At 39.9% G+C, this 22,102-nt stretch overlaps 2 protein-coding genes across 3 annotated transcripts; one reads left to right on the plus strand and one right to left on the minus strand.

Moving 5' to 3' along the window:
* Nucleotides 1–142: 142 nt before the first annotated feature.
* riok1 (RIO kinase 1 (yeast)) lies at nt 143–14,886 on the minus strand. 2 transcript variants are annotated; one of them, XM_061979240.2, is made up of 17 exons: nt 14,670–14,886; nt 14,279–14,453; nt 14,122–14,212; nt 13,965–14,034; nt 10,367–10,409; nt 10,200–10,292; nt 10,023–10,135; nt 8,074–8,154; nt 7,919–8,005; nt 4,871–5,008; nt 4,701–4,804; nt 4,528–4,634; nt 4,389–4,454; nt 4,199–4,315; nt 3,620–3,673; nt 3,398–3,517; nt 143–533 (listed from the first exon to the last, which is right to left on the minus strand). In XM_061979240.2, the coding sequence occupies exons 1-17, from the start codon at nt 14,726–14,728 to the stop codon at nt 423–425; spliced, it is 1,629 nt and encodes a 542-aa protein (XP_061835224.1). In that variant the 5' UTR covers nt 14,729–14,886; the 3' UTR covers nt 143–422. The 2 variants fall into 2 exon arrangements, with proteins under 2 accessions (XP_061835224.1, XP_061835223.1); XM_061979239.2 differs by having other exon boundaries at nt 14,279–14,456.
* Nucleotides 14,887–18,774: 3,888 nt separating this feature from the next.
* rpp40 (ribonuclease P/MRP 40 subunit) lies at nt 18,775–22,100 on the plus strand. Its single transcript, XM_061979238.2, has 8 exons — nt 18,775–18,983; nt 19,159–19,303; nt 19,365–19,433; nt 19,510–19,596; nt 19,687–19,794; nt 20,944–21,124; nt 21,208–21,342; nt 21,417–22,100. The coding sequence occupies exons 1-8, from the start codon at nt 18,867–18,869 to the stop codon at nt 21,568–21,570; spliced, it is 996 nt and encodes a 331-aa protein (XP_061835222.2). The 5' UTR covers nt 18,775–18,866; the 3' UTR covers nt 21,571–22,100.
* Nucleotides 22,101–22,102: the final 2 nt, after the last annotated feature.

Genomic DNA, 22,102 nt, shown 5'->3' on the forward strand with positions numbered 1-22,102 from the left:
GCATTTGTGTACAAATACTGCGGTAATTTCTCAAACAACATTTTAAATATGAAATTGAGTAAACACCTGTGATTAATCATGATTAATCGATATCTCAAAATATGATTAATCTGATTTTTTTAAATATCATTTGACAGCCCTATTTTACATATATGGTTCATGTTTATTTAACCTTTTTAATTACACTAATTCATCACAAATTACATGATGACATTACACTCACGGCTTCCCTCCTCCCACATCCGGGATCTCATTACCTCATGTAGATTGTCGAACTGTAGTGTACACCGTTTTACTTATCATAATGAATAATCATAATCAATAAATATGGATACAAATAATTGTGATTATTATTTTGACCATAATCGTGCAGCCCTAACTTCCACATTCAAATTCTATGTGATGTTGTGATGCTGTGCTCCTCATCTGCCTTTCTTGGTCTTGGCCACTTTGTCTTTCCTCTTCTTCACATGTTTTGCTACTTTGGACTTCCTTTTTTCTCTCTGAGCTTCTTTCACAAGCTTCTTCTTCTCCTGAAACCACAAGAAACCTTCTTACAGTTTTATTGCATTACTATATATATATTACTATTATTGTATTATTATTGTTACTAAGAATAGTACTAACTAATTATACTTTATTACATATTATTTTATTTGTATGGTTACATTTATTTTACATTATGAACTATTATCATATTAGTATTCTTACTTTTGTATTAAGTTAGCATTATCATACTGACTTTACATTATATACTAAATAAATATCCTTAATGTTACATTTACATTACATTAAATATAAGTATTATATCGGTACATTTATTTTACAATATATATGATTATTATAACATATGTTTTTAGTACATTATTATATATCAGTATCATATTCTTAATATTACATTTATGTTTTATTATTATTTTAAAGGGGGACTGTACTTTTTTGGAATTTTGCCTTTCATTCACAATCATTATAAAAGACATGACGACGGATGTTTTATTCAATGCATTCTTGTAAAAGAACGTAAATGAAAGTAATCTTACAGCGCAGCCAATGGGAGGTCCTCTATTCTCCCATAAAACCCAATAAAAAAACATCCAAAAAAGTGGTAATGACACACCATTTACATGTCGTGACTTGAATATCAACTAATTATTAGTGATATTGCTGTTATAAGCACTAACACAGACAAACTATTTATAGCGACGCCGTGATTATAAGCTTTTGCCAATGTTGACATTATTGACTGATTAGTTGCTTCCCCGTTTTCTTGCCCATCAAACTTTATTGTAGATCATAAATTATGCCTATCGACGACACAAAATACACTTGGTTCTACCCCTTTTCTTCATCTAAATGGGAATATATGAACATCCCAGCAGTTGGCATCCTAATGACAGCATTAAGTAAATTATGTTTTATCATCTTTGTTGTCTCTCAGTGAGTAATAAAAAAAAGTGAACATAATGGTGCGTTATTTAAATGAATGTGCCGCGTATGCTTAAAATGATCAAAATATGTAAATATTGAATGTTGTTATAAATATGCCATTTACTCCATTCCGTATATACTTACATCACGTATATGAAACCTTAATGGAGGTGTTTTGATGTCTTTTAGGGCTTTATAGGCAGCTCCCAAAGATTCCATTGTAAGCAGACTTTTGATCGCATTTATTTACTATTTAGAATGCATTAAAAAATACATTCTTGTCATGTCTTTCATAATGATTGTGAATGATAAAGACAAAATTAAAAAAAAAGTGCAGTTCCCCTTTGATATTGTTACATTTATACTACATTATTATAAATGATCTTTTTATATTTTTATGTTTAATTAAATTATATATATTAGTAATCTATTCCTAATGCTACATTTATAATACATTACATATACAGTATTAGTAGGGATGGGAATTAGTAAGGTTTTTCCGGTTCCAGATTCCACTTTCGATTCGGTTCCCCATCAGTTCTCTTATCGATTCTTATTTGGAAAAAAAGTTAACAAAAAGGTGGATTACCATCAATTTAGTTTAGTTTAGCGATAACATGGCCTTATAAAGCCTACAGTGAGGTCTTAAGAGACACATACATCGCATAGATAAAATATAACATTTTGAAAAAATATATAAGAAACAAATATTCTTCTATAAAATGTAACAAAATAAAACATTTTGAAATTACACAATAATGTAACATATATTAACCTGTGATATTAACTTATTACATGCAAAGTGAGACATGTCAAGCCTTTATTATAGTTTTGATGATTATGGCTTACAGCTTATGAAAACCTTAAATTGAAAATCTCAGGAAATGCGTGGTTTCAAAAACTGTAAGCCATGATCATCAAAATTATAAGAAATAAAGGCTTGCCATATCTCACATTGCATGTAATGAGTTAATGTCACATTAGTTTAACATTTGAAGTTAATTGCTTTCATGAATAGACTTTTACCCGATATTCTACTTTTTTTAGTTTCATCTGTATAATGAAAATGTTGAAGTGAAAATCTGTTTGGAGGAAAACATGCAACTTTTCTATGAATACAATTTAACATCTACCTAACAAAAATCAGGAGCGTCTACTGTGGACAACTGTCTGCAAGCTTTTGACCACAAACTTAGTCACGGCTCGCTGACATTCTTTCAGTGGCAGACGTGAATTGGTACAACTTGCCTCAGAGTCAATCAGAATATGTCTCTCGTAATGCTCATCTAAATGAAAACGCATTAATTTAAATTGAATTGTAATTAATTTTAAACAGGAAATAGCGCTAACATGATAGGCGGCGTTAATTAGTACCTGTTATATTCAGATGATGTGCTAGCGTTACTGCTGCTGGGATGACATCGGAGTGGTTAAAAAATGCGACATTTATTTATAGTTATTGCATGCTGTGTGTTGAAATGTTTCAACATATTGCTTCTATGTCCTACTTAAGATGAAAAGCAGCCTTGCAATTATTACAAGCAGAGCTGTTGCAATCTTTTCTTGTAAAATATAGCCAAACTTTGGAGTGCTTCCACGACCTGGGCACCTTGTTGCTGTCTGACGCCACTACCCACGTTGCGTAAAGATATCATTCCCTCCCGCAACTAACGTTAAAAGGAATTGTTTGAAAAAATGGCAAGCAATTCCAAGGAATTAGTACACTAGGAACCGGTTCTGAACAAGAACCAGCTTTCGATTCCCATCCCTATATATTAGTAATATATTCTTAATGTAACATTTCTAATACATTAATATTAGTATTAATTATTGTTACATTTATATTAGCATTGATAATATTACTGTATATTGTTAAATTATACTACATAATAAACTAGTATCATATTCTAATTGTCACATTTAAAGAACAATATAATAAATGAGTAGCATATAAGACAGGGTCCAACACCTTTTTGTCCATCATGGGCTCATCGCTAGGTTGCAGCTGAGTATCCTCGTCCTCTTTATCCTCATCATCCTGATCCTCCTCCGAGGACGAAGACTCGTCGTCCTCCAGCAGGGCCGGGATCTAAACAGGAAAATAAAGAAAATTGTGAGCTGAACATGAAAATGTCTGCAGGAAATTATGGGCTAAGATAAGAAAAGAAAAGCCATTGTAATACTGTCATACCATCTGAACTCCGGACAGGTCCTTCTTCAGTCCTGTTAGCGTCTGATACAGAACCTGACCCAAAAACAAACACTCAGATGAGCTTAACAGGTAACCATGGCAACATTTTCCATGATGTCATGTCTTTAAGGCAGGGGTGCCCCCAGCATCCAAAATCCGGCCCACGGGAAGTCCCAAGTTTTTATTTTTGTATTTTTTTATTTTTGTTATTATTATTTTTTTTATCTTTCCTTTCTAATCCATTTTCTACCGCTTGTTACTCTCGGTGTCTCCTAGCCGGTCAGGCAAATCATATTGTCTAAAAATGAATTTTCCCATCGATAACGTGACAATGTTAAATGTTGATGAACATCAATGTTAATTGATGTTCAATGACAAAACTGATAATAAAGACAATGTATATATATATATATATTTATATATATATATATACATTTTTTTAACCCAATGCGGCCCACCCGAGTCAAAAAGTTTGGGGACCCCTGCTTTAAGGAGTCAACCTTAGGTGAAGAATTCATCATATGTTCTGGATAATTTCCAATAAAGTGACCGGTGCGACATCACTTCCTTAGTACTTACGCTGTCGTCACATCCGCTGATGGCCGACTCCTCCTCTTTCATTCTGACCAGGTCGAAATCTCGCTCGTAGTGACTGACCTCGGTCAGAGTTCGGGGAATGTACGCCTTCATGAACACCTGCGTGGAGTGCAAGGGTCAAACATCTAAGAGGCGCAGACAAAAACCGACGCGGTCTTGTTCGGTCTTTCACCTCCTCGTCAACACGGTCCTGATCCGACCGCTGCACCGATGTTCGATCAGACGCGATGGCCATCATCTGAACAACCAATCACAAAGCAGCGTGAGGCCAACAGGAAGTAAACATTTGTCAGTGGACCTCGGCTACACACCTTCTCCAGGTACTGATCCATGTTCTGAGCGGTGATTGATGGGTCGGTGATGAAGTCAAAAAGCTCCCGTACCGTCATCACCGCAACGCTGCGCTTCACAAAAAACTCTTGGAATAGAAACAAAAACAGAATGAGAACTTTGGCGTTCCTCAAAGACTCTGAAGACGACTCACCGTTGACGTTGCTGCAGTCCTTTCTTAGGAAGTCCAGCGCGTGCGGATGATCGTGTTCCACCGACTGAGACACGTCGATGATATAAGCGTCTCCGTGGTGATATCTAGAGCGGACACAAGCTTGTTTATTTGGACAATTGTTGGCTCATGCGGTGTTGGCGTGTCCTTACAGCATGTTGAACTCGCTGAGGTCGGCGTGGACGAGTCGAGCGTCGTGGAACATTTTCCTCATGTGGTGTACAACCTGCAGATACAGCTGCCGAGCCTTGGACTCCGACAAGACCGCGTTCTTGAGCAGCGGGGCGGGCCTGCTCAACAAGGTCAGCTGATGAGAAGTAATATGGGTACCCAAACTTGGTTCCATAATAATAAACAGTAGTTACCGCACCAAAAAAAGTAGCAACTATCAGTGCCTCATTTCAGTTCAAAACGAATGTAGACTAGGGTTATGCAATATACAGTGGGTACGGAAAGTATTCGGACCCCTTTCAGTTTTTCACTTTTTGTTTCATTGCAACAATTAAAATAAAACAAGTTCATTTTATTTAGAGGAAACACGCTAAATTACACACAATAGCTAAGCTCTTGAATGTAAACTTAGGCGGGCGGATCGATAGAAATATCAACTGTAACAATATCAAGTATATTATCAGCAAATAGTCGATACTGCAGTGATTAAGTCAATATTTCTATAATCACAAAATATTTTGTTGTTTTTGTTATTGTTTACAACTCAGCTAATAAGTGCCTGGACACAGGAGGACTTTAATGGCAAAAACCAAAGGACTTAAATCAGAGCCAATAGTAGGAAATATTTGAATTTTAATTGATATTGTTATACCACTATCCTGTGTTTTTGTCTGATTATAATTGTGTTCCAAAAATGTATCATTCAATGATCTTAACATTTTTAACTATTAGCATTGGTATGACCTAGGGATGTCCCGATCCGATATTTGGATCGGATCGGCCGCCGATATTTGCCAAAAATTGCGTATCGGCAAGGCATGGGAAAATGCCGATCCAGATTCAGTTTAAAAAAAACTCCGGTCCGTGTTTTCCAACGCACCTATTTAAATAATACATTCCACTTTTCTGCTACTCCGTAATTTCCGTTCCGCATTTTCCAGCACACCTTCAACACATCCACAATTCTCACGCAGTTGCTTTTAGCTGCTGGCATTACACGACAGGCTCTTCTCACTCTTTCCTGTGTCTCCCTCTCACAGACAGCGAGCGCACCTTCTTACACACGTCACATACTGTCACGTCATACGTCACATACGTATACGTCCTCTCCCAGCAGAGAGCGAGGTAGCGGCATGGCTAACGTTAGCTGTGATGCTAGCGCAGCCGCTAAGGTGCGCGCCTGCTCAAGCGTCCTCTGCGCACGGCAAATCTATGCCACGCACAAAATCAAATAAAAAAATAAGCGCATAACAATTTTCGACACACGGACACGACAGAGACAACAGTTTTCGTCATCATTGTTCAAATATACGTCTGTCGAGACGCTTATCTCCATTCGGTGCCACACGTCCACACCATCGAAATGCAGAGGCAAAAATTTACACCATATGAAAAAATTAGTGATTTTTTTAGTTGTGATTTCCTTCTCTGCATGAAAGTTTAAAAGTAGCATATATTAATGCAGTATGAAAAAGAATGTTTTAATGTAGACATGCAAGCCTTGAAAGAACATTTTGAAAATCAAGACTACATTTCCTGCAAATGGGTGCATTTCTACCTTATATTTTAACTTTAGATTTATTCTCATATCAAACTCATTTGGCTGTCTTTTTGACACTTACATCAGGCGCCCCCCTCCACACCCTGGATTATAAATAATGTAAATAATTCAATGTGATTATCTTGTGTGATGACTGTATTATGATGATAGTATATATCTGATAGTATATATCTGCATCATGAATCATGGACTTAAACAAGTTGAAAAACTTATTGGGGTGTTACCATTTAGTGGTCAATTGTACGGAATATGTACTTCACTGTGCAACCTACTAATAAAAGTCTCAATCAATCAATCAAAACACATATAATCATCATACTGCTGTGATTATATGCATCAAGTGTTCATTCAAGGCTAAGGCAAAATATCGAGATATATATTGTGTATCGCAATATGGCCTTAAAATATCGCAATATTAAAAAAAGGCCATATCGCCCAGCCCTAGTTCAATGATGCCATTTCTGTTTGTCATGTATAATTTTGTCTATTTTGTGTTTATCCTTGAATAAACAGGTCAGTTTCTTGTTACCAACCATTGTGTATTATTCAAACTCCCCTAATTCAGCTGGCTAGTTGTTATCAAGAGTACTAAAACCCTTTTCAACATGATTCTGACAACTAAGTAGGCTAAATAACTTTAAACTTTAATACATGCTCGGATAGGCCAGTATCTGTCAGTATCGGTATCGGTCAGTATCGGTATCGGATCGGAAATGCAAAAACAATATCGGTATCGGATCGGAAGTGCAAAAACCTGGATCGGGACATCCCTAGTATGACCATTACTGCCCCCGTAACAAGGCAAAACAAGTTTACTGTATTTATAAAGCACAATTTGTGTAACTACTTGGTATTAGATTGATACCCAAAAGTATTATATCGCCCAAAACTAATGTAAAGTATCCAAACAACAGAAGAATATATTATTATTACATTTTAACACAAGAGTAGATAGAACCATGTTACAACAGAAAGTAACCAGATATCGACAGTAAATAGTAGATTAAATAGTTTGGAGAAATAATGCAACTGGAAACGATGCAAAATGTTACCGCATATGTCAGCAACCAAATTAAGAGCCTTTGTAACCTGTTTTAAGATAAATATTTGTTATCATTTATATTAGCATTTATAAACCAAATAATATATTGTGATACATAAAGTGCCCTTGGGTTTTTTGAAAAGCACTTATAAATTAAATGTATTATTATTAGTAGTTATTGCAGAAGGCTGTAATACATCTCGCGATACACCGTAGATTTTAGGCTATATCCTCCATTCCTAATGCAGACTCAGCCACCAGTGACAAGTGTTTGAAGGTGAAGTAATGTTTCATAGGTACTGTAGCTTCCCAACAGAGGCATACCAGCACAATTTCACAAATACCTATTTGGTATTTGTTTTGGGTAAATCTAAACAATACCCCTCTCTGGTCACAAGACACTTAATGGTTCTGATTGGACCTCACATGTTGTCTTTTCCAATGAAGCTCATCAGCAGAACGTGGCTCCGAAGCAGCAGAGGTTCTGGACTCAAAATCCCAGCAGTCTGCAACCTGAAAACATTTTGGAAGTCTTTTATGTCGAGTTCTACTGGAGTCGCTTCTATCCAAAATGTTCTGACCTGATCAGGTTCCTCATCTCCTTCTCGGCCCAGGTTCTCACCATCTTCCTGGGGTTCCCTTTACAGTAACCATGACGGAACCTGCACCACAACACAAGCGTCAAGCCACAGGGCGCCATACATTTCATACATACTGTATACAGTACAGTACAGTGGAACTTCTTCTTGAATTCCAACATTGTATATAAAGTTGTGCCCACACTTCTCCTCGCCAGAGACACCAGCAACACTAAACTTCCTCATTATCAAACACACACGGCGAGGTGATCACTAAGACCGCAATTTTAGACATCAAATACATGTCATTATCAAATATGAGGCAAAAAATCTTGAGTTTTGTGCTGATCTTCATCCCAGATACAGCAGTGTCCAGTCATGTATCAAAATAGTATTAATAGTAGTGTAGTATGAATGTTTCTAGTTAAAACAGGTGGCAAGGAGATGGGGTTTAAATGAGACACATAACTGAAAGCAAGCTGGTCCACTATTGTGTGTAATAATTGTACCTGCTGCTAAAGTTTACATAAAGTTCAAGTGAGCAAGTTTACAGCCCTAACCGTCCGTCTAGTCTTCAAAAGGTAAAGCGCCCCTTTTATGCTGACAACATTTGCACTAATTTCATAGTTCTGAACCTAAAAATTATTTCCACACGTAAATTTCCCTCCCAAAACAGACAAGGTGGTAATTTTAGGCTTGTTTTCTAAAAAGTTTTGGCACATTTTGGAATGCCCACTTTTAGCTCAAAATGTGGGCAGGCCTACTACATTAGCCTGCTTACGTCACCTACAGAAGACTGGAGGCAATTTCATATTGTGTAATATGTGTTTTGGTAGCATGTTCATCCCCAATATTGTCATTTCTGTGCAAAATTTGAGGAAAACATACAAGCAATATGCTGAAACATTGGAACATAGAGCATGCAATAACTATAAATGAAAGACGCGTTTTTGAACCGCATCAATATCATCCTCCCAGCAGCAGTAACGCTAGCACGTCATCCGCTGTAATTACAGCGGGTTGTACTAACTTACCGCCTATCATGTTAGCGCTATTATTTGTTCAAATAAAATGAATGCCTTCTCATTTAGAAAGGCAAGACAAGAGACAGATGCGGGCAGTAAGTACTAGCTCCAGTTCACATCTACATATAAGAGAATCCACTATGAACTGGACTCTCACGTTATTAATTGTATCTGCGGTCCCTTCCAAGGTTTCTTTTTGTCCCCATTGGGTTGAGTTTTTTTTGGCCTGATGTGGATATGAGACGAGGATGTCGTTGTGGCTTGTGCAGCCCTTTGAGACATTTGTGATTAAAGACTATAGAAGTAAACTTTGATTGATTCATTGAATGAAATGAATAAGATTATCTAATTTTTCAATAATGTTTATCATGATTCTTCTTCTGTGTAGTTTGTAAACACTTTCTTAAACTGGATCATATTAGTACGTTGCTTGACTTATTTACTTAATCAATTTTTATAATTTATTCCACACACTGATATACTAAAGGTCTTAAATGTTGTACATGCATACAAATGTTTAAACTTAAATTTTTCCATAAGGTTATATTTCTCCTCCTTTGTTGGGAAGAATTGTTATCGTCATATCACAACCCTTCACTAAAAATATGGACTTTTGTCCAGGATGGAACCAATTATCCATGTTTTTATTATTTCTTATGGGGAAATTTGGAAACAAATCATAAAAGTTTGTATTTGTACAAACTTTTCCAGTGTGTGAACTCAGTTCAAGAACCAATTAAGATTGTAATTGGAGGTTCCACTGTAAACTACAAAGCTAAACCATATGTCGTTTGTCAGCCATGTTTGTTGTCTGCGCCTTGTAGTTCCAAACGAGCCAATAAGCTTCCCACTTTTGTCCGAATGCATAAATAAAGCGGCATTTTGCTATAGCAGCGTGCGAGCCTAAACAGGAAGTGTGCAAGTCACCTGAACTCTCCACTGACGTATTTGTCACGGTCCTTGAAGTGCAGGATGGACGTCTTGTAGATTTTGATGGCTCGATCATCTCCACTGGCAGTGGTAGCGTGGTAAACATTAGCCTGCACAGCACATTAATTTTCAGAGAAAATAATGGCCATCTTGATTGATCGGTGAGCCGCTCACCTCTTTCCCTGTGCTGATGCACCCGTTGATTTCTGAGATGATTCCTCGGCTTAACATCTTGAAGAGAATCATTCGTGTTCGAGGATCTAAAACCTGTACAACAGTTCGATTACAGACACATCCTGTCAGCTCCTTTCACAATAAAAGCATCTTATATGAATAAAAACCTGTTCCACTGTGGCCCGATCTGCTTTGTCCTTCACTCGGTACCTGTGGGAGCAAACGGCCGCCATTTAGAGAAAAGCAAAATAACTCATTGGACACTTTTAATTAAACAGAGAATAATACAAACACATACTTTCTAAGACTACAAGTAGGACTGCACATTTAATCGACATCGAGGAGGTTGCTTTTTTTTTTCCTCAGCCGTCACCGGCATTTCAGTGGCAAACATGTTCGCCAATCAGAAATGTTGAGCCTAACTTTTCTTCATCTCTTGCTTCAAACAGGGAGAAAGAGGTCTCAGTCTGTGCATCGCTCTCAGCACCTGAGCGCGTTTATCTAACAGTAGCAAGCATGCGAGCGCGTTTTGAGAAAAAAAAGAAGAAAACTGACGAAAAAAAGAGGAAAATTTATTTTGGAACGAAGTGCTGCCACGCAAGCCCTAAAAGAAAATTTTGAAAATCAAAACTACATTTCCTGCAATTAGGTGCATTTCTACACTATAGTTTACCTTTATATTTATTCTCATCTACCAACCTCTTTTGGTTGTCTTTTTGACACTTTCATGTCCAATGTAATGTACCACAGATGCTTTTAGTAAATAATTCACTAACATTATTATCATTGAAAATGTCATGTTAAATTCTATAACATGCATGCAAAGAACTCAGAAAACATTTCCCAATTGGCAATTATCCCATAGACACGCCTTCTGGGGTAATATACTTCTAGTGTTTTGACCTCTGTTTACATTCGTCACGTCAAAAATATCCCTTCTCGCTGGCTACTAGTAAATACTCAAGAACTACAACTGGTTCAGAACTAACAGTGTTCGGTAGGGGTGTAACGGTACGCAAAAATTTCGGTTCGGTACGTACCTCGGTTTAGAGGTTACGGTTCGGTTCATTTTCGGTACAGTAAGAAAACAACAAAATATAAATGTTTTGGTAATTTATTTACCAAATTTGTAAACAATGGCATAACATACATATACACACAGGGTCCATTGCCAGGGTTAATGTGGTCAACATATATAAAATTAAAAACTAAATAAGATAAGGCTCAGAATGGTTTCTTAACAAAACCTTTCTACATATAAAGTGCTTTTTTTGATTGATTGAGACTTTTATTAGTAGATTACACAGTACAGTACATATTCCGTACAATTGACCACTAAATGGTAACACCCCAATAAGTCGGGGTCCATGTTAATCAACATTAAACTGCCTCAAGTTGTTGCTCAGATTAAATAAAATGACAAAACTTTTCTTCCACATATAAAAAGTACAACATTAAACAGTTTCAAATCAACTCAGCCTCAGATTAACTTTTCTTTCCCCCCCCCCAGCCTGGCTAACTTGGCAGTAAGAGGATATATGGGCTTATTGTTCTTCCACCATAGAAATGGGTCAAAATCTAGTATGGTCTTAAGTCTGCTGCTATAAAAACATTTGTTATTGCTTTAGCCCTGTGTTGCACCTTTCCTGCTTCCGGCTCCCAGACCGTAGTCAAGGAGCGCAGGGGAGACACTCCTCCAGGACCGATGTATTCTCGGGGGCAACACCTTTCACTCTACCCGGCAGTGGGTCTCCACAGCTCCGGACTCCAGGGTAAATGACGAGTCCGGCAATTAGTTGCAAATCGTGGCTTTATTGAGGTCTTGCACACAGCCAATCCAACAAAACACTAGCCACTCCCCGCACTCACGCTACCGCTCCCTCACCTCGCTCGCCCACACACTCACATACGTCACTCACCTCACATGATGTCACATATTAAAGGGCCACACAGTCACACACACATACGCTACTCTCATAACACCTGCCTGACTCACCGAGGAGAGGTTGCTTGAATGTGGTGGTGACGCTTCAAATGGGTTAGTATGTTTGACATGTCAGAAGCAGCTGCTAAACAATGTCGGCAAACCTCCGTCCTCCATTGTTGTATCGCGCAGCCAAAGTGTTCCCAAACGGGAGATCTTAACGAGGCAGGAGGGTCTTCCAGCTCTAGCATGCCGTGTGTTGTGCCTCGGTGTGCATTGTTTACACAACGTGCGGCACACTACTTAACATGTCCGTGTGGAAACTCGTTCAGTACACCTCCGAACCAAACCGGAACCCCCGTACCGAAACGGTTCAATACAAATACACGTACCGTTACACCCCTAGTGTTCGGATTGTAATCATCCAAATATGATTAGCAGCAAAGAAGAAAGCTGTCAACGTTGCAAGCCATCTTGATCATGCTAACTATGCTAACTACTGAGCTTGTTTCAGAACCCCTGATCGTCTCCCTGTCCTGCAACTTGGTGCAGCGTTTAGGCAAGAGGACCGGCGAGTACCTGCGGCTGAGGCAAGCTTTCAACAATTTTGTTTAGATCCTATTTTTATTCATATTGTAGTGGGTTTACATATTTCACTCACGGAACTTTTGTTATTGTTAGAGAGTTCCAGTCGGACGGGTTTTCACAAGACAAAGTTTGTCATTAAAACAATTAGATTAATCTTTTGACGAGTACTCCTCTTTCGAGTCCCGTCCTTACAGGCTTCAATATTACAATAAAAAAACGCGGAAGGGATGTTTTGACGCGAAAATTAATGTTTAAAAGTTGCGGATTTCCGTGTTTTTGCGGACATTTCACATGCACAATTAACTGAAAGCAGTGATCTCTCTTTTTAGTCATCCACAATCTTTGCTCGGTGAGCAGAGAAAAAGACCGCCAGATTCACATACACAGGAAGTACAGACAGAGAGCCTCGCGACTCGCTCGTTAGAAGTTCCGCAAAAGGAACAAAAAACAGGACGAAAAAAATATGATTAGAAAGCCGTTGTCAGATTATTTCAGATTCAAATTGGAGGGGAAATATGAGCCCGTCAACACAAACAAACAAGCGAGAAAAAAAAGAAGAAGAAAAAGAATATCCGACCTAGTTCTTTCAACTGGGAAAAAAAATTCACTTTAAGTTGTTCAATATTCACTTACCGTAAGTTAAATTTGTGCTTACAGAAATTAGTCCATTTAATTTGTTTATTTATTTAGGATAACAATTTTATTTACCTTCCAATAGGTTGAACTCATGACTTTTGAACAGAAGTAAACAAAGTGGTGGGCCACCAAACCAATGTAGCAACTCATGTGCAGCAAACAGAGTACGAACTATCGGAGTACGCAAGGGGCCTAGATCTTACCGCTAAAAGCAGATACGAGCAAAAAATCTAACTATGCAGTGGAATCTATCCCTCTAAGTTATCAAAAAAACATTTGTCGAGTGATGTCAAGGATTATCCGTCGGTCACGTTCTCAGACATGCCGATCTATCTGGTGATCCAGACATTATTCAACATGACAAAACAAATAACAGCTTGGATAAGCATGGAGGTCTACAACTTCTTTGTGTGTGGCTGGGTCGAGGAAATTGGTATCAAGAAAAATCATGCATCGTTTTAGCTCGGGTAAGGTTGCCTTTCATGATTTAAATTTGCATCTACTGCCATGTTTGTTGTTGTTGTTGTTGCACGCACCGTTTACAAGTTTTTTCTCAAAATCGTGCAGACCTACTACAAAGAATAATAAGAGAGTACAAGTAAGCCAGCGTTACATACGTGTCGGCGTCCTTCTGCTTCTGCATAGTCGTCACTTTATTGATTACAGAGTCGGCAAAATTCAGTTTATCTACAAACAAACACATACAAACACTGTAAACCAACAACTTCTGTGAGTGTGTGTGTGTCTGTGTGAATCTGTGTGTGTGTGTCTTACCTAGGTTGATCTTGTGTTCAAACCTCCTAAGGGATCTGTCCGTCTGTTTGGACGACACGAGCGTATGATTTGACGAATTCTGTTTGTTAGCCTAGAACACAACCAAATCATTAGCTGATTGAGAGCCGTCAATCATTACGGTTGTCAATCATCTTACTTGACTGAAAGTGGCCCTGTTGTAACGTTTGGTCAGGTCACTTCCTGCTGCAGGCCACGCCCACTCGTCATCGTCTCCATCATCTCCATCTTCATATTCTTCATCATCATCATAATCATTTTGCAGACTGACTTGGTTCTCGTGACGTTCTACAGTCGACACTTGTGATTGGCTGCTGCTGTAGACATGTATGATGACGTTGGAACGTGAGTAAAAAACAGAAAAAAACAGATGAACCTCTAACAGGACGTAAAATAATTAAGATATAAATATATACGTATAGAAAAACTGTGATTAGCCTCTCTGATTAGATGGAAACAAACTTGCTCTAAGAAGTATTGTTAGTATTATATAAACTCAACTTATCACATTCTCACAAACACACACCGACCTGTCTACATCTTCTGCGTCATCAAACTGCCCGGCTATAAAGTCGACCACCAGCGCCATGAATTTATGTACTGTCTAACTGATCTGAACTGAAAATATTTATTTTTTTAAGTACCAATAAGGTATTAATCCAACTAGAAATGGTGTTGATGTAGTCCACGCAGCGTGCTCGACAGACTTCTGGGTTTGAACACGTGACTGTGAAAAACGAGGAAGAGGACAGTTCCTAAACTCAAGGCTGCCCTCTGCTGGAAGGATATTTTAAACTGTGTTTTCTTAATTACATTAAAGAAACGATGCAGTAATAATAATAGTAAAAATAATGACAAGAATAAAAATAATGTTTTTTTTATTTCATATTGTTTTATTGATCAACGTGTGTCAACAGGTACAATATAAAAGTTACTATAACGATAACATAAATTATTGTAGAACTGTAAATAACAGAATAAAAGTACATAGGAGAAGCAGATCGAGTTCAGATTTTGCAAACGGAAGTGGGGGAATAAGCGGTAGAAAATGGATGGATGGATGGATGACTAAACAATTCCAGCGTGTTTTGCATCCATCCATCCACCTTCTTCTTCCGAGGTCGGGTCGCGGGGGCAGCAGCCTAAGACTTAGACTTAGACTTAGACTTAGACAAACTTTAATGATCCACAAGAGAAATTGTTCAACACAGTAGCTCAGTTACAATGATGGAAAGTGTAAGGATGGAAAGGACAATGCAGGTATAAATAGACTAAATATAGCGATATAAAATATAACATATATATGAATATATACATAATATGTGTACAGTATATTATATATACAGATATATTATATTATGTCTATAACATATATACAATATATAACAATTACCATGTACAATATTACAGTATATGTGACAGCAGCAGCATAAAATAGAGAGTAGATCCAGCAGAAAATAGAAAATAGACATTAAAAACAAAGAGAAGTAGCTGACATAGAAGGTGTCAGGTAATAGGCAGATATCATCTATTGCTGTATGGCGAGTGATTATACAGCTGGATGGAGTGCGGAATGAAGGAGTTCTTGAATCGCACAGTGCGGGAAGGAAGCTGAAGGAGCCTGTTGGAGTATGAACTGCACTGTCCCTCAATTGTCAGGTGGAGTGAGTGGGCAGGATTGTCCATAATGGCCAGCAGTTTGTCCAGTGTCCTCCTGGACACTGGACAAAGAGCTCTTACGGGCAAAATAAATTGCAATTTAAGTCCATCCATCCATTTTCTTCCGCTTATCCAAGGTCAGGTTGCAGGGACAGCAGCCTAAGCAGAGAAGCCCAGACATTCCTCTCCCCAGCCACTTCGTCCAGCTCTTCCTGGGGGATCCCGAGGCGTTCCCAGGCCAGTCGGGAGACATAGTCTTCCCAACATGTCCTGGGTCTTCCCCGTGGCCTCCTACCGGTCGGACGTGCCCGAAACACCTCCCTAGGGAGGCGTTCGGGTGGCATCCTGACCAGATGCCCGAACCACCTCATCTGGCTCCTCTCGATGTGGAGGAGCAGCGGCTTTAGTTTGAGCTCCCCCCGGATGGCAGAGCTTCCCACCCTATCTCTAAGGGAGAGCCCCGCCACCCGGCGGAGGAAGCTCATTTCAGCCGCTTGTACCCGTGATCTTGTCCTTTTGGTCATAACCCAAAGCTCATGACCATAGGTGAGGATGGGAATGTAGATCGACCGGTAAATTGAGAGCTTTGCCTTTCGTCTCAGCTCCTTCTTCACCACAACGGATCGATACGGCGTCCGCATTACTGAAGACGCCGCACCGATCTGCCTGTCGACCTCATGATCCACTCTTCCATCACTCGTGAACAAGACTCCGAGGATCTTGAACTCCTCCATAGTCCTGATTGTGGATGACTGACAAATGGCAGGGTCGGAGGGGGATATAGTGAGGAGAGTATGGAGGAGAATGGTGACCGGACAGAGACAAAACTTTGAATGAAAAGGGTCTTGAGTCGAGATAGTGCATCAAGCGGTGTGGATTCATGGAGAGGAATAATTAAAAGTGCTTCTAAAGTTCAAGGAAGAGCACGAGATCAGAAAAGTAGGGCCAAGCACAATTATGCGATTTCTCTGTGGAAACATGTACAGAGGGCAAACGTGTATAACAACGGGGACCTATAATTGTGTGCAAAAGTGAAGGGCAAAGATAAAATGCTTTAAAAACGTAAAGCCATTTACAAGACGCTAAATAGCCTAAATAGCCCCCCTTTTTTAGATCAGTTGATCTGCCGTTTCTTTTCCTTTCTCCTCTGCTCCCCTCTCTCCCTTGTGGAGGGGGAGACACACAGGTCCGGTGGCCATGGACGAAGTGCTGGCTGTCCAGAGTCGGGACCCGGGGTGGACCGCTCGCCTGTGCATCGGTTGGGAACATCTCTGCGCTGCTGACCCGTCTCCGCTCGGGATGGTTTCCTGCTGGCCCCACTATGGACTGGACTCTTACTATTATGTTAGGTCCACTATGGACTGGACTCTCACAATATTATGTCAGACCCACTCGACATCCATTACATTCGGTCTCCCCTAGAGGGGGGGGGGGGGGGTTACCCACATATGCGGTCCTCTCCAAGGTTTCTCATTCACATCGACGTCCCACTGGGGTGAGTTTTTCCTTGTTCTTATGTGGGCTCTGTACCGAGGATGTCGTTGTGGCTTGTGCAGCCCTTTGAGACACTTGTGATTTAGGGCTATATAAATAAACATTGATTGATTGATTGATTGATTGATTGATTGATTGATTGATTGATTGACAAGAAATAAATTGCAATGCAATGTCTCTTTTTGACGCAGTACCGCCTGAGGGATAGAAGGTCCGTAATATCATCGCTTACGTGCAGTGATTTCTCCAGATTCTCTCAACATTTTGATGATATTACGGACCGTAGATGGTGAAATTCCTAAATTCCTTGCAATAGCTCGTTGAGAAATGTTGTTCTTAAACTGTTCGACAATTTGCTCACGCAGTTGTTCACAAAGTGGTGACCCTCGCCCCATCCTTGTTTGTGAATGACTGAGCATTTCATGGAAGCTGCTTTTATAGCCAATCATGGCACCCACCTGTTCCCAATTAGCCTGTTCACCTGTGGGATGTTCCAAATAAGTGTTTGATGAGCATTCCTCAACTTACTCAGTCTTTTTTGCCACTTGTGCCAGCTTTTTTGAAACATGTTGCAGGCGTCACATTACAATTGAGCTTATATTTGCAAAGAATAACAAAGTTTCCCAGTTCGAACGTTAAGTTTCTTGTCTTTGCAGTCTATTCAATTATATATAAGTTGAAAAGGATTTGCAAATCATTGTATTCTGTTTTTATTTACGATTTACACAACGTGAAAACTTCACTGGTTTTGGGTTTTGAATATATATATATATATATATATATATATATATATATATATATATACATATATATATATATATATATATATATATATATATATATATATATATATATATATATATATGTTGTAGAGAATGCATATATTTTTAAAAGTTCTTTCTTTATTCATAGTCATGTTTAAATCAGCTATTATTTTCCCATGTGTACTCTTTTTGCTTGTATCTTATGTCTGCAAGGAAACTGTGTGCTTTACCTTGAAGAGTTGGAATGTGGGAGTATAGCATACTCCCTTTTTACCTTATCAGTATTAGAACAATGAGACAGTATTCCTTTCTGGGCAGGGTGGGGGCTGTTTTCGTATTCAATAAATTGTCTCTTTCCGTTTGGCTTTCAGACCACTTCTGGATGCTGTTATTAGCACATTTGTAAGGACTGGTCTCCTAAAGCTTTAGTAAAACTTGATAATATTCCTATTCTGTCTTAATGGTCCTTCTTACTCTGCATATATGTCATCTGAAAGAATTTGGGATTGACCAGTGACTTTAATTCCCTGAGAGAAAGACTGGTCAGACGCAACAATTTATATGAATAAGATTTTGGAAACAATGTATAATGTCAAACTTTAGCCTGTAAGCCATAACTTCACCAGCCACTTCCGGGGTATGGCGGTAATGCACTTAACCAGCCTGAAACCGCCGTTAAACAAAAGAAGAAGAAGAAGAAGAAGAAGAAGAAGAAGAAACACGCTCAGTGTGACCGGAAGTAGTGTGCAGCTTCAGTTCCGGTTGTAATTGTGGTGTTTTTCTCAGGTTTGTCAGAAGGTGGCGGTTCCGATGGGCACAAATCTGGAGCGCAGCCCGCGGACACTACTGGTCTGTGAAAGGTCCAGTTTATTGGATGAAAAGAACCGGCTTAGCGCCCAGGTGGAGCAGCAGCACTTTAATCACAAGGCAAGAAGCTTAGCATTAGCATTAGCATTGGTCGCAACTTCATCACGTGGGCAGAACAGCTACGGTTGACATTGAAACTGACTATGCTCATTTTGTCCGTCTATGTTTTTATAACTTACACGTAGGTAGACACTATGCGTGTTGTTTTTTCAGAGTTGATCTTTTTACATCACAGGTGACTGTGCTGCTGCCCGAGTGTGACTCCGCCCCCTCTCAGCTGGATGTGGCATTGAAGAGTTTCCAAAGTTTCTATTTGATCCGGAAACTGCCGCTCTATGAACTGCTGAACAAAGACTTTCTGCAGGCTGCTGTGTGCCAAGGTAGGCTGTTGTCACATGACGTCACAAACAGGGCAGTGCATTAACAAGATGTGTGTTTCAGGAGGGGTGTATGGCCTGTCATATAAGACTCGCATTGAGGAAGACAACTGTGTCTTCCTATTGCCAAATGGTAATGATGTTATTGTATAGGCAGATGTGCACGAGCATTACACTAACGGCGTCTCACCATTGTCTCGTGCGTACAGGACGCCTGTGTCTTTCTTTGGACAAGGACTCCTACGAACTGTTGGGGGTTGAAGGGAAAGCGTGGAAGTCAAAGTTGCCAAGATACGGTCTGACTCTGAATTGATTCTGGTGCATATAAACAACAGCATTAGCGTTAGCCTACCATGCTAACGCAATACTTATATGTGTGCTTTCAGTCATTACTGTTGATATGACTCTTGGTGAGCGGGGTTACCAGCGTCTACTCACAGGTCTGACGTCACGACTTCCATTAAAGATGGACTTCCTGTTGTCGTGTCATTTAGGTGAGTTTCTTACCTGGGAAATGTATATTGTGTACTAATGCCAATACTAGAGATGTCCGATAATATCGGACTGCCAATATTATCGGCGGATAAATGCTTTAAAACGTAATATCGGAAATTATCGGTATCGGTTAAATAAATGATAAATGGGTTATACTTGTATAGCGCTTTTCTACCCTCAAGGTACTCAAAGCGCTTTGACAGTATTTCCACATTCACCCATTCACACACACATTCACACACTGATGGCGGGAGCTGCCATGCAAGGCGCTAACCAGCAGCCATCAGGAGCAAGGGTGAAGTGTCTTGCCCAAGGATACAACGGACGTGACTAGGATGGTAGAAGGTGGGGATTGAACCCCAGTAACCAGCAACCCTCCGATTGCGATTGGTTTCAAAAAGTAAAATTTATGACTCTTTTAAAAATGCCGCTGTACGGAGTGGTACACGGACTTAAGGAGAAGTACAGAGCGCCGATAAACCTTAAAGGCACTGACTTTGCGTGGCGGCCCAATCACATAATATATACCGCTTTTCACACACACAAGTGAATGCAATGCATACTTGATCAACAGCCATACAGGTCACACTGTAGGTGGCCGTATAAACAACTTTAACACTGTTACTAATATGCGCCACACTGTGAACCCACACCCAACAAGAATGACAAACACATTTCGGGAGAACATCCGCACCGTAACACAACATAAACACAACAGAACAAATACCCAGAACCCCTTGCAGCACTAACTCTCCCGGGACGCTACAATAATACATCCTCATCCTCTCTCAGGGAGAGCATGTCCCAAATGGCAGTGCCATGTTGGCATTTTTTTCCATAACTTGAGTTTATTTATTTTGGAAAACCTTGTTACATTGTTTAATGCATCCAGCGGGGCATCACAACAAAATTAGGCATAATAATGCGTTAATTCCACGACTGTATATATCGGTATTGGTTGATATCGGTAATTAAGAGTTGGACAATATCGGAATATTGGATATCGGCAAAAAAGCCATTATCGGACATCTCTAGCCAATACCCATGGTACACAAGCAAAGTACTAATTTTAACCTTTTCACATAAAATGCTGATACATCCAAGAAATGTAAAGTTACAATGTGATTAAAGTTATTATTGGTATACAGGGGGTGGAGCCGTACTGCAGCCACTCCTTTCACGATATGATTGGTCCGAGCACACGCCGAAGGTCAGAAGTCAAACGCTGACACAACTGCCCTGTCCTGCTCTGCTGACCTCTGACCTGCAGTCATACGACCCATTCAGCTTGCTGGAGTGGCTCGGCGCTGTGGCCGCCGACGTGAGCTGGTGAGAAGGCGGTCTGAGCAGCCGACACGTGTCTTCCTGCCATGTGACTTAATGACTTTTTTTTTTTTTTTGGGTGGTCTTAGTGACAACAAGTCTGGCAGCTTCCTGTCCTCGTTGGCGTATCCAGAACCGACAAACACAACCGCTCAGAGCCTTAGCCTTTCTGTGTGCGGCCTGCTACTTCCTCGTGACATCCTGGCGCTCATTCAAGAGCTTAGGTAACTTCCCAGCAGTCACCTTCCATCTCACGTCCAAATTGCTAATCAGCCCTGTGTCCTCACCTGTGTCACAGGCGTTACCTGGAGCGGCCCCGCTCGATGTCCTGGGTGGCCATGACGGTTCATGGCTTCATTGATAATCTGCACGCGCATGGCGGACCTTTCTACACTCTGGTCCTCTTCCAAGACCAAACCTACTGCCTGCACATGGCCACGCCTACCACATGACCACACCTACTGCCTGCACATGGCCACGCCTACCACATGACCACACCTACTGCCTGCACATGGCCACACCTAAACTGTGACTACACCTACTGCCTGCACATGGCCATGCCTAAACTGTGACCAAATGTTCCAATGGAACATCCATCCATCCATCCATCCATTTTCTACCGCTTGTCCCTATATGGGTCGCGGGGGTTGCTGGAGCCCATCCCAGCTGCATTTGGGCGGAAGGCGAGGTACACCCTGGACAAGTCGCCACCTTATGTTCTTCAAAACTGAATTGTTTATGGAAAGGGACTTGTGGCAGTTATTGAAAGTAGTGAGCATTTACAAATGTACAGGTGATGTGGTAGTGACAGACAAGTTGATACGGGCAACGCTAAACAGCACGTTGGTCCTCTCCATAGGAAATATGAGTACAGCAAAAACTTAAAGTACTGCAGGAGGAAGTTTTTTTTTTTTTCACCAAAGCACATCCATCTTAAAATAGCACAACAATAATACAGAAGAGTAACATGTTCACATTAATGAA

The sequence above is a fragment of the Nerophis lumbriciformis genome, linkage group LG19 (genome assembly GCF_033978685.3).
Source record: "Nerophis lumbriciformis linkage group LG19, RoL_Nlum_v2.1, whole genome shotgun sequence".
NCBI classification, from domain to species: Eukaryota; Metazoa; Chordata; class Actinopteri; order Syngnathiformes; family Syngnathidae; genus Nerophis; species Nerophis lumbriciformis.